General features: G+C 40.5%; 2 protein-coding genes across 7 annotated transcripts in view; one reads left to right on the top strand and one right to left on the bottom strand.

Annotated features, from left to right (window-relative positions):
• PLCH1 (phospholipase C eta 1) overlaps positions 1-14,253 on the bottom strand; it is a 216,306-nt gene that overhangs the window by 147,832 nt on the left and 54,221 nt on the right. Inside the window, exon 1 of one of the 6 annotated variants that reach the window (XM_059391693.1) lies at positions 6,400-6,734. The exons of the other annotated variants lie outside the window; for them this stretch is intronic. Coding sequence (XP_059247676.1) covers positions 6,400-6,442 — 43 coding nt within the window. The 5' untranslated portion in view covers positions 6,443-6,734. Of the gene's footprint in view, positions 1-6,399; positions 6,735-14,253 lie in introns of those variants that run through there. 6 annotated transcript variants of the gene reach the window in all.
• On the top strand, positions 1,410-1,841 carry LOC132010129 (small ribosomal subunit protein uS17-like). Its single transcript, XM_059388075.1, has one exon. The coding sequence runs from the start codon at positions 1,410-1,412 to the stop codon at positions 1,839-1,841; it is 432 nt and encodes a 143-aa protein (XP_059244058.1).

The raw sequence follows: 14,253 nt of genomic DNA, 5'->3' as shown, positions 1-14,253 counted from the left end.
GAGATAACAACTTTATTCATCTCCCTGAGTTATGATAAAGATTGTTAGTTGTCAAAATGACTTTTAGATACTTGATTTGTTTCTAATAAGTTTGATGTCATCATCTGGTATAGAAATCTCCAGAATCTACCCTCTTCCTCAGATACCATGTTCTGAAGTGGTATCCTTAACTAAAATTAAGCAATTAAAAATTAAATTAGGTGATTACTTGCTCTGGTGAATATTTATGTAGTCACAGTCACATAACTTCATGCAGTCATAGTATGTAAACTTTGCATATTGATAGTAAACCTTTAAAATCAACCTATGAGGGGACCTGGGTGGCTCAGTGGGTTAAGCCTCTGCCTTCGGCTGAGGTCATGATCTCAGCATTCTGGGATCAAGTCCCGCATCCGGGTCCCTGCTCAGCTTTCCCCCCACCTCTGCCTACCTGTGATTTCTTTCTCTGTGTGTCAAATAAATAAATAAATAAAATATTTAAAAAAAGAAATCAACCTATGTTCGGGGGCGCCTCAGTGGCTCAGTTGGTTAAGCTGACTGTCTTCGGCTCAGGTCTTGATCCTGGAGTCCCAGGATCAAGTCCAACATCAGGCTCCCTGCTCAGCAGGGAGTCTGCTTCTCCCTCTGACCCTCTCCCATCTCATGCTGTCTCTCTCATCTCTCAAATAAATAAAATCTTGGAAAAAAAAAAGTAAGATAAATAAAATCAACCTGTGATTGAAACATAGAAGGAGTAATAATGAATACTGAAAAGGAATGAAAGAATGTTTATATATGAGAGAAGTAAGGAGGGACAGTGAGAGAAAGGATGGGTTAAGGGAGTACTATGGTCACTAGGTAGAGTATTTCTATTTGGCAGAGCAGAGGAAAAAAGTGTAAGTGAAATTGTTAAAGTTACATAGATAGCCAACTAACAAAGTAACTGAAAGAGATGTGGGGATTTTACTAGTGAGCTAATTCCTCATCTACCATAGAAGGAAATCAACAGATGATATCAAAAACTGAAAAACTGGGGCGCCTAGGTGGCTCAGTGGTTTGGGCTGCTGCCTTCGGCTTGGGTCATGATCTCAGGGTCCTGGGATCGAGCCCCGCATTGGGCTCTCTGCTCCGCAGGAAGCCTGCTTCTCTCTCTCTCTCTCTCTCTCTCTCTCTCTGCCTGCCTCTCTGCCTACTTGTGATCTCTGTCTGTCAAATAAATAAATAAAATCTTAAAAAAAAAAAAAAGAAAAAACTGAAAAATTAACAGAGTAGTATAAATACATAATTTAGAGATATGAAAGTAAAACTGAAACCCTACAAAAAAGGCTAGTAAAAAGAGTTAGAAGTCATTTATTTAGGAAAGAGGTAGAGAGGGTTAAAAGAAGAAAACATACTTCTTGTACTAGTTCTTTTATACTACTGTGTTTAAAATGGCATACATTCAGACTGAGCGTGTCTACCAAAAGCAGCTGACCATCTTTCTAAAAAAGAGGGTCCTAACTGGAGAAACTGGCAAGGAGAAGCTCCTGGGATACAATAATATCAGTCTGGGCTTCAAGATTCCCAAGGAGGCCACAGAGAGCATGTATATTGACAAGAAGTGCCCCTTTATTTGTAATGTCTCTGTCCAAGGGCAGATATTGTCTGGTGTGGTGACCAACATGAAGATGAAGAAGACCACTGTCATCCACCAAGACTACCTCCACTACATTCAAAAGTACAACCCTTTCAAGAAACACCATAAGAACATGTCTGTGAGCCTATCCCACTGCTTCAAGGATGTCCAGATTGGTAACGTTGTCAGTGTGCAAGTGCTGGCCCTTGAGCAAAACTGTGATATTTCAACATGCTCAAGGTCATGAAGCCCACTGGTGCAAAGAAGCAATTCTAGAAATTCTGAGACTAGACATCTACCCATACCCCCAAAGAAAATAAAGTTATTTTCCCTGTAAAAAAGGAAGGAAGAAAGAAAGAAAGGAAAGAAGGAAGGAAGGAAAGAGAGAATGCAACTGACAAAAATCTATTCATAATACCACTAAAACCACCACAAGTATTAACCTGACAAGAAATGTAGACAACTTACCTCAAGAAAAATAACTCTAGGGGCACCCGGGTAGCTCAGCCGGTTAAGAGTCCGACTCTTGGTTTCAGTTCAGATCGTGACTTCAGGGTCCTGGGTGCGAGCCGTGAGTGGAGTCCCAAGTCAGGCTCCATGCTCAGCAGGGAATCTGCTCAAGATTCTCTCCTTCTCCCTCCACCCTTCCCCCTCACTCATGCTCTCACACTCTCTCTCTCTCTCTCTCCCTCTCAAATAAATCTTTGAAAAAAAAAAAAAAAAACCTCGAAATCTTTACTGACATACAAAAAGACTTAAAATTTAGTGAGTCCTACTATGTTCCTAAAAGGCAGTATCTTAAAGTTAGTGATTCACCTCAATTATTCCATAATGAGTGCAATTCCAATAAAAAAAAAAAAAACAGAATTACTTTGGAGACTATCCAGTCTATTTCTAAAATTTATCTAGAACAGAAAATATATAAAAAGAAAAAGAAAAGCCAAATAAGAACAATGATAAAGAACTCACTCTACTAGGTAGTTCAGAACTAGACTAATTGATCTATGAAAGAGAAAAAAAGTACACAGTATCATGAGCTTCACCTTCTTCATTAAATAGGGAAATAGTAATTTTGAACAAAATTAAATACCAAGATATGGCCACTGACCTCCCTACTGTTATATTTGGACTGATGACACAAGCAGCATGACAACATTCAAATCAATGTCTTATAACCTAAAAGAGGTTCAGTTGGAGTGCTCTGAGCTTCTTAGGGAAAACATTTCTCGTTCTCTGTAGAAGCAAAAAAGAGGGCCACATGGGTGGCTCATTCAGTTAAGTGTCTGCCTTAAGCTCAGGTCATGATCCCAAGTTCCTAGAATCAAGCCCCACATCTGGGTCCCTGCTTGGTGGGAAGCCTCCTTCTCTCTCTCGCTCTCTCAAATAAATAAATAAAATTTTTTTAGAAAGAAAAACAGAGCTACTCATAGTCAGGCAAAATCCTGTCTAATAAAAAGAGTTTGTAAACTTAGTAAGAGCAGAAATGTTATATTTCACATCAGGTAATTACCTACTTGTAGCTAATATATTCCAACTGCAAGACAGTAATTGGACAAAATGTGCGTACAGAGGAAAAAGCAATCAAAGGGCAGCTTTGACTGGGGCAAAGGACACCAATGTCAACTTCAGAGTCCAGTATTTTCTCATGAAAGGTCTAAGCTCAGAAAGTTGAGACCACGGTACCCTCCCCTATTTATTGCAAAAGCCTTCTGGTCTCCCTTGCACTAGTCTCATCTCTCCACCCTCAGTCTCTGAACTGTTGTCAGAGATCCTTCTGAAATTCAAATCACATTAATCTCTCCCCAGCTTAAAACCTTCTCCTTTAGGTGGGGTGAGGGGAGGGGGCAGGGAGAGATAACGTTCAAATTTCTTAGCCTGGATTATGAGGTCTTTATTATGACACTCTGCCCTTGCCTACTTCTTCATCTTCAATCCTTGTTTATCTACAAGATATAATCCTTCTTATTCCTCAAGGCTTAGCTCAAATATTACCTCCAGAAATCCCTTGCTTACTTCTCCACACTCAAGCTACCACTGGAATGTTCCTCTATTACGGTGCTACCATAATTACATGATAGAAGCATGTCCTTGTACTATACTATGAATTACTGAAAAAAAGGTTAATACTTTTATTCACTTTTCATGTCCCCCACTAGCACTTGGTATATAAAGCATTCAACATATCTTTGTACCAATTATTTATTAACAGTTATGGATTTCGTGAGAAACTCTCGATTTTCCCCTCCCTTATACTAAGAATTCAAATGACATAAAGACAGAAATCACAAGTATCTAAAATGCTCAGCATCTCCTAAAAGCAAAAGTGTATATGATTAAATAGAGTAGGTCCAGCCATCATGATCTGGGAACTGGAGAGCTCAATTTCAGCCAAAAATCTATTTCATGTCTCAGAGAAAAAAATGTGTAGCCTATTTTTTCTCCTTAAAAGAGTAAGGTGGCTATGGTTTCATTCTGCTCTAGAAATCTAGGACTCATTCCTACACTGACATCAGCATAGGACATTCAATACACAGTGTGCACACTGCCGTCATGTAGGTTATACTAAGCCAAGGGGAAAATTAGTAGCAGATGGTACCAAGGTTCTAGGTCAACATTTTTTTATTTGCAAATAGAATTTCTCTTCAATTAAAGTAGATGAAATGTGCATTAGCCTTATTTCTAGAATTAGATCATCTTATATTTCTGGGGCTTTTCCATCTTCCAAATGCTTTCAGAGGTGTTATACCAGTAATTCTTATAACAACCTTGTGAAGTAAGAACTAGTATTAGCTCTTATTGCTGAAAGGGAGGCTGGGGTTCATAGACATAACAAGATTCTAAAAACATTCACCTTACATGCCTGAAGCTTCCTCTGACTGCTGTTTTTATGTTGCAGTTCAAGTACCTTACAATTTTTGAGTGTTGTAAGAAACACTGAGATGACTTCCAGCTCAGAGGCTTAGTACATTATACCAAAATTTGAGACTAATAATATTTTCCTAAGTTAATGCATAAATACACAATGTAGGAGCAACCATTGAGTTTTATACTTAATACACAGTTTTAAGACTAGGGATATGCCATCAAAACTCGGGTTTCTTCTCTTTGGTCTTTCTGGATCTGAATGAACATTTTTCAACTTTATAGACCCATCAATTGAAACCACTTCCACTATCATTATTTAATAATAAATACAATTCAGATTTGATGAAAATTAGAATCTACCAGTTTTACATTCTGAAATGGAACTGATCTGTATAATTTAAGATATTTCACTTAAAAGCGTCCTGGAATGCAGAAGAAAGATTTCTTTAAAAATAGTCTTGCCATTCACTAAGATTAATGCCAATATGGGCAGTCAGTACAGAAAATTTTTCACTCAGCAAAATGAATCATTAAAATAATTAAAAATAAGTAAAATATGAAATATATGCTCATGAAAAAAAAAGATAAGACTATCTGTATGTGAAAACATCATCCCTGAAACAAGACACCTCACATTCATCCATTTTACAAGCTTAGATGACTAGAAAAATTCACTCAAATTGCCATAATGTTTCACTTTAATTCAATCTTAGAGATTACTTTTATGGTAAAAGTAATGGAAGTCCTTTCCATCCTTATTTCTGTGACGTGCAAAGCCAGACAGTCCTCATAGTATGCTATGCATTTCAACTTACTCCTGCATTCAGCATACAGGAGAGTTTCCAAACATATTAAGATAAAACTCTAAATGGAAAATCCTTCTGACAAACTGCATATTGAGTTATCCAAATTCCCAAATCCTACCCTATTTCTATGTAAAAGGTCCTTCCCAGGCTTAGAAAACTCAGCTGTGCTCTGGAAATCTCATCCATGGTCTAATTCATATTTTGAATAAAAAGCAGGCATCAAGGCTGGAACCGTGAACATGACACATTGAAGTTGATACCATAAACTAGCAACAGTCTCCAGACAGGCTCTCACAAGGAGCACTGACATGATAAAGTTACATCTGAGTAGACGCACATGAATAACCTGAAATGACAGATGAATTTCAGTTGGAAGACAAGTTTGGAAGACATTTCTTGACATGTCATTTATTCTGTCTGACCAGGCAGGAGTATTTCTTATAATTCAAGAGCAATCTCCATGTAATTTAAATTCTGATCTCCTCGCTCATACTTTCAAATGTTTCTCTCATGCTACAGGAGCTGACAGATTCTAAGAACATGATACATGGATTCTGCCTCCATTTTATCTATGCTGAATACTTATACCGTGTCATTTTATAAAGCTAATTATTTTCACTGTACATGACTCTTTCTAACTGATACAAATACATTCTGTACAGATTATTGTAGAAAGTTAAAATACAGCTTTACTCCTAACTCAAACTGAGTAAGACTTGAATGTTTACATCAAAGCTCACTGTTCCTAGGTGTCAGACACATACAATTTTTAAGCATATCTACATCCCTGACTTGCAACCTAAGAATACAGTGGTTTTGCCACTGACCACTTCATTACAATGAGCTTCCTCTTCATCAGCCTGAAAATTTTACTGTTATAGAAGTCTACATTTGCCAGGGGAAAAAAAAAAAAAAACAAGCAAAAAAAAAAAAAAAAAACATACAAAAAACCACTTCGCCTCATCAAAAATACTTTACCTTTTTATCTCAGACTGAAATAGACTATCTCAAATAGGCTGTCAAGAGTTCAAATAAATATTTAAACTTAACTAAACATAAAATAAAATCACAGCTGTATCCCATCTTTCACTAGGACCATTCCACTTACCTTAAAATTAGTAGTATGACTCTTACCTTTTTCTGGACTTAAGTTTTTATACACTTCAAGGTCTGCCATTAAATTTAATACTGTTACACATTATTGGCAAGAGCAGTCAAATTCCTCTCTAAAGGCAAAGCCTTTTTCTGATACACATCTCCAGAAAGGAGAAGAGGGGGAAAAAAAAAAAAAGGCAAAGAAATCCTCAGCAGCCCCAAGAACTTGGCTCCTGCTGCCCTTTATGGCATGATGCGATCTTCACAATTCAGGCTTTACGGTGTGGAGAAAATAAATCCAGGAGATATGATTACAGAACTTTGTCCCAAAGTGAAAAGCACAGCCAGATAAGAGCACTGGAAGCATCTGCTCAGGGCTGCCGCTATTGTGGGAATGCAGGCGCTGTGGCTAGTTTGGGTATGAGACTTGCATGCTTAGCGCAGGGCTTAAAACCCTCAAGGCATTGTGCACATTTTATGTCTGGGAAGTGGAGCTCTTTAGCCTTCAAAGAAAAACCCTCCTCACCTACAAGGGGCCATTGAGAAACACAGATTACCAGGGTAGTGACGCAGGCTGAATGCAGAAAATGAACATGCACACACACACACACAGAAAAACACAGAAGCACACACACAGACACGCACAATCTCGGAAGCAAAGATCACTCCACTGGAGGCAAAAGCAATCCATTAAAAAGGAAGCTATCTGTGCTCTTCTCCACAGCACACTACTTTCCTGCCAGTCCAGGTAAGCACAGATTACTGACAGTGTTGAAGCTTTTCCTTGATGTCTGTCCTTATTCCACACACAAACACATCCATGATTATAGAAGAGACTGGAAGGTTTCCAACTTAGAATGAAAGAGGTGACAGTTTCTAAATACTTGAGCAGTGATGGCTACTTCTCAGGTAAAAATCACATCCCTGTGGGCAAGTTAGGTAGAGAGAATGGGTCTGAAAAAGCCAGTTTTAGTGAATGAACCAGCATATTATTAAAGTCCAGTTTTCCCTAAAATATGCATAAGCATTTATTTGCATGTTTTATCAACTTCTTTACAGAGACAGGAAGACAGACTAAAAGGCAGGGCATGTCTTTCACAAGCAATTTACTGTAGTCTTGCATTTCAGACTTGTAACTAGGTGTCTCCACCCTGAGCATTAACTCCCTTACTCCCAGAATTCTCTAATACGAATGCCTCTTGCCATTTTCTTCTCCCTGCTTCCACTGAACCCCTGACAATCCCAGCACTGCCTATCCCATAAATGTCACCATCAACCCCTCTACTCCGCTCCCATCTACACCCAGCCCAGATCACTAACCCATCCCTCTCCCCTGAGGTATCATGCTCTACCCCACTTCCTGTTCACCTGTTTCCCAATTGCCATGGCCCTCATCCCATCTGCAGACCCTACTGTTTACTCTTAAATCCTCTGAGAAATCTGAATGTCACAGATGTGTGTGTGAGTATGCATAATTAGGATATCCTTCTCACAAGACTGTGAGTGTGTGTGTGTGTGTGTGTGTGTGTATATATATATATACACACACAAGCACAAATATACAACAAAACAGTTAAGAGTTTAGGAGCCCATCTACCTGGGTTTAAATTCTGACTCTTCCACCAACCATCTGTGTGAACTGGGACAAGTTACTTAAATGGTCTGATCCTTGGTTTCCTTATTTGTACAACAGGCATAATAATAGTTCCTCCTTCAAGTGTTATTGTAAGAATTTAATATGCATAAAGTGCTTAGAATCAGTTATTTTGCATTATCATTGTCATACTATGGTTATTAGTCTTGAAATCCTTTACATCAACCTAGAAATGCAGTGGAGTTCACTGTTTAAATGAAACAGTACTTTAAATGTAGAATGGTACCCCCAAATTTGAGGTATCAGAAATACCCACTTCTGTTAAATAATTCAAATGATTAATACTCCCAGATAATCTTCTATAAAAAGACACTAGTGTCCCCAAGACACAAAATTGGTGTCAAATGATGGGTTTCTCGTTCCTCTGATCTGCCAGAACCAAAGTTATCTGAAAAGCAAAAGGCAGCTTTAGGTCAATTTCTCACTCAGTCCAAGAAAGGCAAACTTCTTCCCTTTTCTTCCAGAGGTGCCACACAACAGTCTTGGGAGAGTGAGGAAAGAGGAAGGGAACAGACAGCTCTTCCCCTCCTCATCCACAGCGAGTCTTCTCCCAGTAGGTTCTTCATGCTTCTTGCCTTCTAGCCCTCAAAGCTCCCCAGGCTCCTCTCTGGAAAGCTGACCTATGGCTCGAACATGAAGCCCAAGCCCAACACCACAGCAATGGGCAGTGCCCACAAGCAGGCAGGCGAGCCTTTAGAAAGCAGGCATGTACCCTGAGCGTGTCTGACCACCAAGGAAAACTCATGGGTTTTGAGAGTCCAGAAATATCAACACCTTATTAAATATCCAATTCTTCAGCAGCAACAAGTAATTCTCTATGCAGCCCATTGGAAGGACTAATACTGAAACACCTACTCTAGGGTCAGCAGAGACACTGGATGATTGACACACATTGCCCTGAGTTATGCCCCAGAGTTCTCGCAGCAGAAGTTCATGTATAATGTCAAGTCTAGGTCAACAGGCTTTCAGGGTCAGTGGTGCTTCCTTTGACTGGGTCACCACAAGAACCACACAGCTCTGGAATGTTTAATCTCTTATCTGAACTCCTTATTTGAAAAGACTGTGCTCTTTCCAGAGTAGTTCTAGCTTAGTACTTGGCATATATAATAGGTATCTCATAAGCCCTCATTAGCTATCTCTATTTCTAACCATTAGATCTAATAGGGAATTATCTTCCACCAATCAGGTGAAAGAGAAAACTGTCTCTGAGTGCAGCTTGTCAACTGACAGTGAGAGAAGGATTTTAAACCCCATCTAACAATGATTTCCTTACATTTCACACCTGAGTTCTACTTCTGATTTCTCACAGACACATCACCGACTATGGCATGGGCTTCAAAGTCAGATGGAGGAAAATCTAAGTCCCAGCTTTGTCCTCCACTCACTGCATGATCTTGGGGAAGTTATGGGTAGGGTGGCTAGATAAAACAGACACCCAGTTAAGTCTGGATTTCAGATAAACTACAAACAATTTTTTAGTGTTAAGTACGTCCCATGCAAAATTTCCTGGATTTTTACTTGTTATATCTAACTACCTGACGGAAGGGGGTCTCTCTGAGCCTAAAGAGCCTCAATGCAGAGATGTTAGCAGCCACCTCATAGGGTATTTCTGAAGGTAAATGAGCTAGTATAGGCCAAGGGCCACAGCCCTGTGCTTGGACAAATAAGTATTCAATCTCTAGAAGGTGAGTGAATGGCCACTCCAATCACTGGCTGGACAGAACTTTATTTAATCAAGTCCCATGCTGAAGAGGTGATATGCTATACCATCTCCACACAGACCTCAATCTCGCCAGCCACATAATTCCAAATTGAGACCAACTTAGGCCAACAGCATGGCGCACATCTGCTCCGAATCTGCCAAGTCCATCGAGAAAACCTACGGACACAAACATGGGAGCCATATCGCTTTGTGAGGCAATTCTTACAAAAGCTATCATTTACCAAACACTGTAAACAATACCTTCTCCGATCTTCATGAAAATTCCGCAAGGCGCTACATTAGTACTCATATTTTAAACTTAGGGAAGGAGACAGATTCAAGTTGGCCAAGATGTCCAAGACTGAAGAGCTGTGCTAGAACCAGGCTTCAAACCCATGCTAACTCCAGGCCCAGATCCTTCCCACCGGCTCCATGCTTCAGGTCATGAAAACCATCTACGGGATTTCAAGCCGAGCTTCAGAATTCCTCACTCTTCCCAGTTAGAGAATCTTCCCACAATGGCAGAAGCTGTTAGGGCCTCTGGCTTGGGAACACAGAGATGCTGAATAAGGAAAATCACCTGGAAAACCAAAATCTCAAATCAGCCATTCAGTTTTTAAATCATAGTCACAATTTTATGTGCATTTGAAGTAGTACAAAAGCAAGCAGAGAGCAGCAGTGACTTCACGGGGAAAGAGCCTCTGGCGGGGTGCCCAACCACACCCCTCGTAGACCCGGTCCTCCCACCTCGGTAACTTAGTGAGGGTTTGGTTCTGCAGGACCTTTCACACACTGCTGAGAAACTGTAAGTTAAGGGCATAAGTTTTTAAAAAGCCATCAGCGGTATAAAAATGTATATACAAGAATATTTCATTAGTACTAGTTATTATAATTACTGCCAACAATCTAAATGCCAATCAACAAGGGAATGATTAATAAAATATGCAGTCAGATTTTAGGATACTAACTAGCCATTAACAATGTTTGAGACATTGTCATTACCTACAGAATGCCTGGTACACTATATGAAAAAAAGGATACAAACTAAATATACAATATTTTAATTATGTAAAATATTTGTATATAGGAAGAGAATGAAGGACTAGAAAAATATAGGAAAAAGATTAACAATGAGATCTCTAGTATTTTCTTCTGATATTTAACTACATTTTAATTTTTTAGAACTGGCATTTACTTCTTTTATTCAGGAAAAAAAAAGAACTTCTTTTTTAAAGTCTAGCCGGGAGCACCTGAGTGGCTCAGTCGTTAAGCATCTACTTTCAGCTTCAGGTCATGATCCCAGTGTCCTGGGATCAAGCCCTGCATCCGGCTCCCTGCTTGGCAGGAAGCCTGCTTCTTCCTCTCCCTCTCCCCTTATGTTCCCTCTCTCCCTGTGTCTCTCTCTGTCAAATATATAAAAATTTAAAAATCTTTAAAAAATAATAATAAAAAGTCTAGCCAGTTTAGTAATTCTCAACTAGGGAGAAAATAATCCCTTCCCATTGGTCTATTGAAATGATGGAGAACTTTCTTTGAGAATTACTGACATTTATGAAGCACTGACTCTATTTCAGACACATACCTAGCATTGTACATACCTTATTTTATCCTTACAATGCCCGTATGAGTGAATTAAATATAATCCTTTCTCTAGTTTCAGATGTGGAAACTGAGGCAGAGAGAAGTCAAGTAACTTCCTTGAGCTGGCCCAGCAAATGAGTGATAGACCTGAGATCTGAATCCCCACAATCTGTCTTCAGGGCCAGTGCTCTTCACCAGGTCAGGTAGTCTGGAGATCTTCAGCATGCAGTTTATACCCTGCAATCTATTTTCTCATCAGAAAGCCTTGTAGAACACCCATGAGAATTATCAGAGCTCAAGTCTTTTTGTGAAATTTCACTGTGCACTCAACTACACAGGAAACCCCAAATCCTCAATAGACCGTATAGCAAAATCAGCAATATAACTACACAGACAGATGAAACCTCAACAAGAATCCTACACATACATGCAAAATTCAAGAGCTAGATTTTGGGAGACTTCCACGTGGGTGCTCCAGGAAGACACAAGCTCTCAGGGTGAGCAAGGACACTGGCTTTCATAAAACAGAGGGTATCCACCTATCCGCTGTGGTATTGCTCCGCCCAAGCCTCCCTTCTTCACCCTGAGCTAGCTCAGGTCGTTCTGGGGACACTGGGCACTTGCCCTTCACCAAAAGCCCCATGACCACTCAGGGCTATGTGTACTTACTAGCCCCAGCCCTGAGCAGTACCTGGCCCCGAAGCAGACACAGTACTGTCCAATCACTTGGTCAGTGTGAATCACAGACATGAGAGAACAGCTGGTTGAAGGCCAGAGACCTTTGCCCCCAAGTGTCTACGGGACAGCACCAGAAATCTGCTCTCAGTTTGTATTTACAATGGACTTGACTCACTAGATGAAAGCTGCTGCCTTCCTGTGGTCTACTCATCACCAGTGCATTTAAGGAAATCACAGTTACAGGAAGCTCCAAAACCCCTGTCAGGACCACCCCCAGCAAATTGCTAGAACTTCGGCATCAAGTGCCACAGGACACAATGGAACACTACTGTGAGTTCATCTTCAAAGAAAAAGTTAAGCGTTCCTCAAAGGTGTATGCAAGGTACTTAAATGCCCAATGGCAGAAACTGTGATAACCTTGCCACCCCTACATGGTCCCTCATACTCTACCCCTTACAAAGCCCTCTCAGGAACTAATGCCTTGTGAACCTGACAACAGATATAGGAAGCGGAAAGAGCCACCACGATCATCTGGCCTCCACAGATGAGGAAGCTGAGCCTCCAAGACTCTTCATGACTTGCCCAAGATCACAAAGCTGATGGTGCCTGACAGTGCCAGGGGCAGGGGTTACTTGAAACAGGGCTTTCCAATCCAGTGTTCTTCCCACATAGCACATACGCACCCTTACTATCCTTGCCAGCAAGAATGAGTTGCTAGACAACAGAGGAGAACTAGGAACTGTAAACCCAGTGTACTACAAAGATGTCTCCTGAGAGTCGAGAATGGCGGAAACAAGGGTTCTACCTAGACAGCAGGCTCCTCGTGGCTGTTCATTCATCACTGGAGAGAACTACATATTCTAATAATATGGAACATGTCCTATAGATCACACATGCCTGTCAAATGAACCCGTTTGGCCTCCTCCTTCATTAAAAACTTGATGTGCTTCAGTGGGCAGTAACTGCTACACGTTTTTAAGCATCCGAATCCGAAAACAGACTAAGCTTTAACCAAATCAAATATTGTTCTGTTCGGCAGGACAAAGATGAGCCAGCCACCCTTTGGCCCCACTGCCTCTTTGAAAGGATGCTTCCTTGATGATTTATTGATCTCCCCTTCAAGACTCTGGGCATTAAAACTAAAAGTTCTCATTTTTTTTGGAAAGATGACTATCGGTCATGTCGCTTTAAATTTTATAGGTTAGCATAAAATTTTACAGGCACATCACTCTCTGTTTGATGAAGATGTCACTATAAATCAAAATAAAATCCTTGGTCGGCTCAGAGCTTGATGCCAGCTAGAGCTATCCACACAAACAACAGAGACCTCACAGGCAAAATTTCATGCACACACCCTATTCTAAACCCAGGAGCTCATGGCCAGTGAACACTAGCAGCCCTCAAAACGCTTTTGGTAGAGACTTGGAAAATGTGAACATTCAGTTGACATCTGAGTTGCTTGAATGAATATCCTGATATACATAGAGGTACCCAGAAGTTATGAATCAGCATCAATTGTTTTAGATATCTCCCATCAGTTCTGATCAGGTTTAACTGTAAACATCAACAGAGGAGAACTAACCAGAGATAGGTAGGCACGTGGGAATCTCTAATAGTTGTTGACAATGACATATATTAAAACAAGTATCTTCTCTCAGGGCTGAAGCTTTAATAAAATACTCAAAACTTAAGGAGTGACATATTCAAACTCCCCCACAGCACTCCAGAGGCACTTGTACCCTTGAGCGGAAGAGCCCCTTTACCTCCCCCCTCGGGAGGAGGGGCTGGACGGAGGGAGTCTAAGCATCCAGAATGAACCTAGTACTTGTTCTCTCCAGCACTTCCAGCTAAAGCAGGACTGTTTGCTTATGTAATGACCGTGCCTCTGCAGAGCTGGTATTTTAGTGGAGAACATTTTACATGCCTTCATCTGACATCTCTGGGTGTACTGAAAATGTAAATGATGTTATCTGCCCAGGCATGGCTTGGTTACAGTCGGTTAAATAGGGATTACAGTGTGTACATTCAAATGGGAGGCACACATGGTTAGCAAAATGAAAACCCCCACATCGTATCTGGTAATCCTGAAGCCCAGAGCACTGCATGTTCAAATTGGTCCCGTGAGGAGTGCAAACACAAAGATAACCATGGGAGAGAAGAGTGGGGGAAAGGGGAGAAGAAGATTCTCGATTATGACACAACCTCCCTCTAAACAAAGCTCTGAGGAGTAGAGCGGAGAACAGCTCATGGCCCCTGACTGCAGTCAGGACGAAGAGTC

The sequence above is a fragment of the Mustela nigripes genome, chromosome 2 (assembly GCF_022355385.1).
Source record: "Mustela nigripes isolate SB6536 chromosome 2, MUSNIG.SB6536, whole genome shotgun sequence".
NCBI classification, from domain to species: domain Eukaryota; kingdom Metazoa; phylum Chordata; class Mammalia; order Carnivora; family Mustelidae; genus Mustela; species Mustela nigripes.
This window is presented reverse-complemented; position numbering and strand designations above follow the sequence as displayed.

Bases quoted from the DNA above. Each gene is read 5' to 3' on its own strand.
- LOC132010129 (XM_059388075.1), top strand. From the start codon at position 1,410: ATGGCATACATTCAGACTGAGCGTGTCTACCAAAAGCAGCTGACCATC.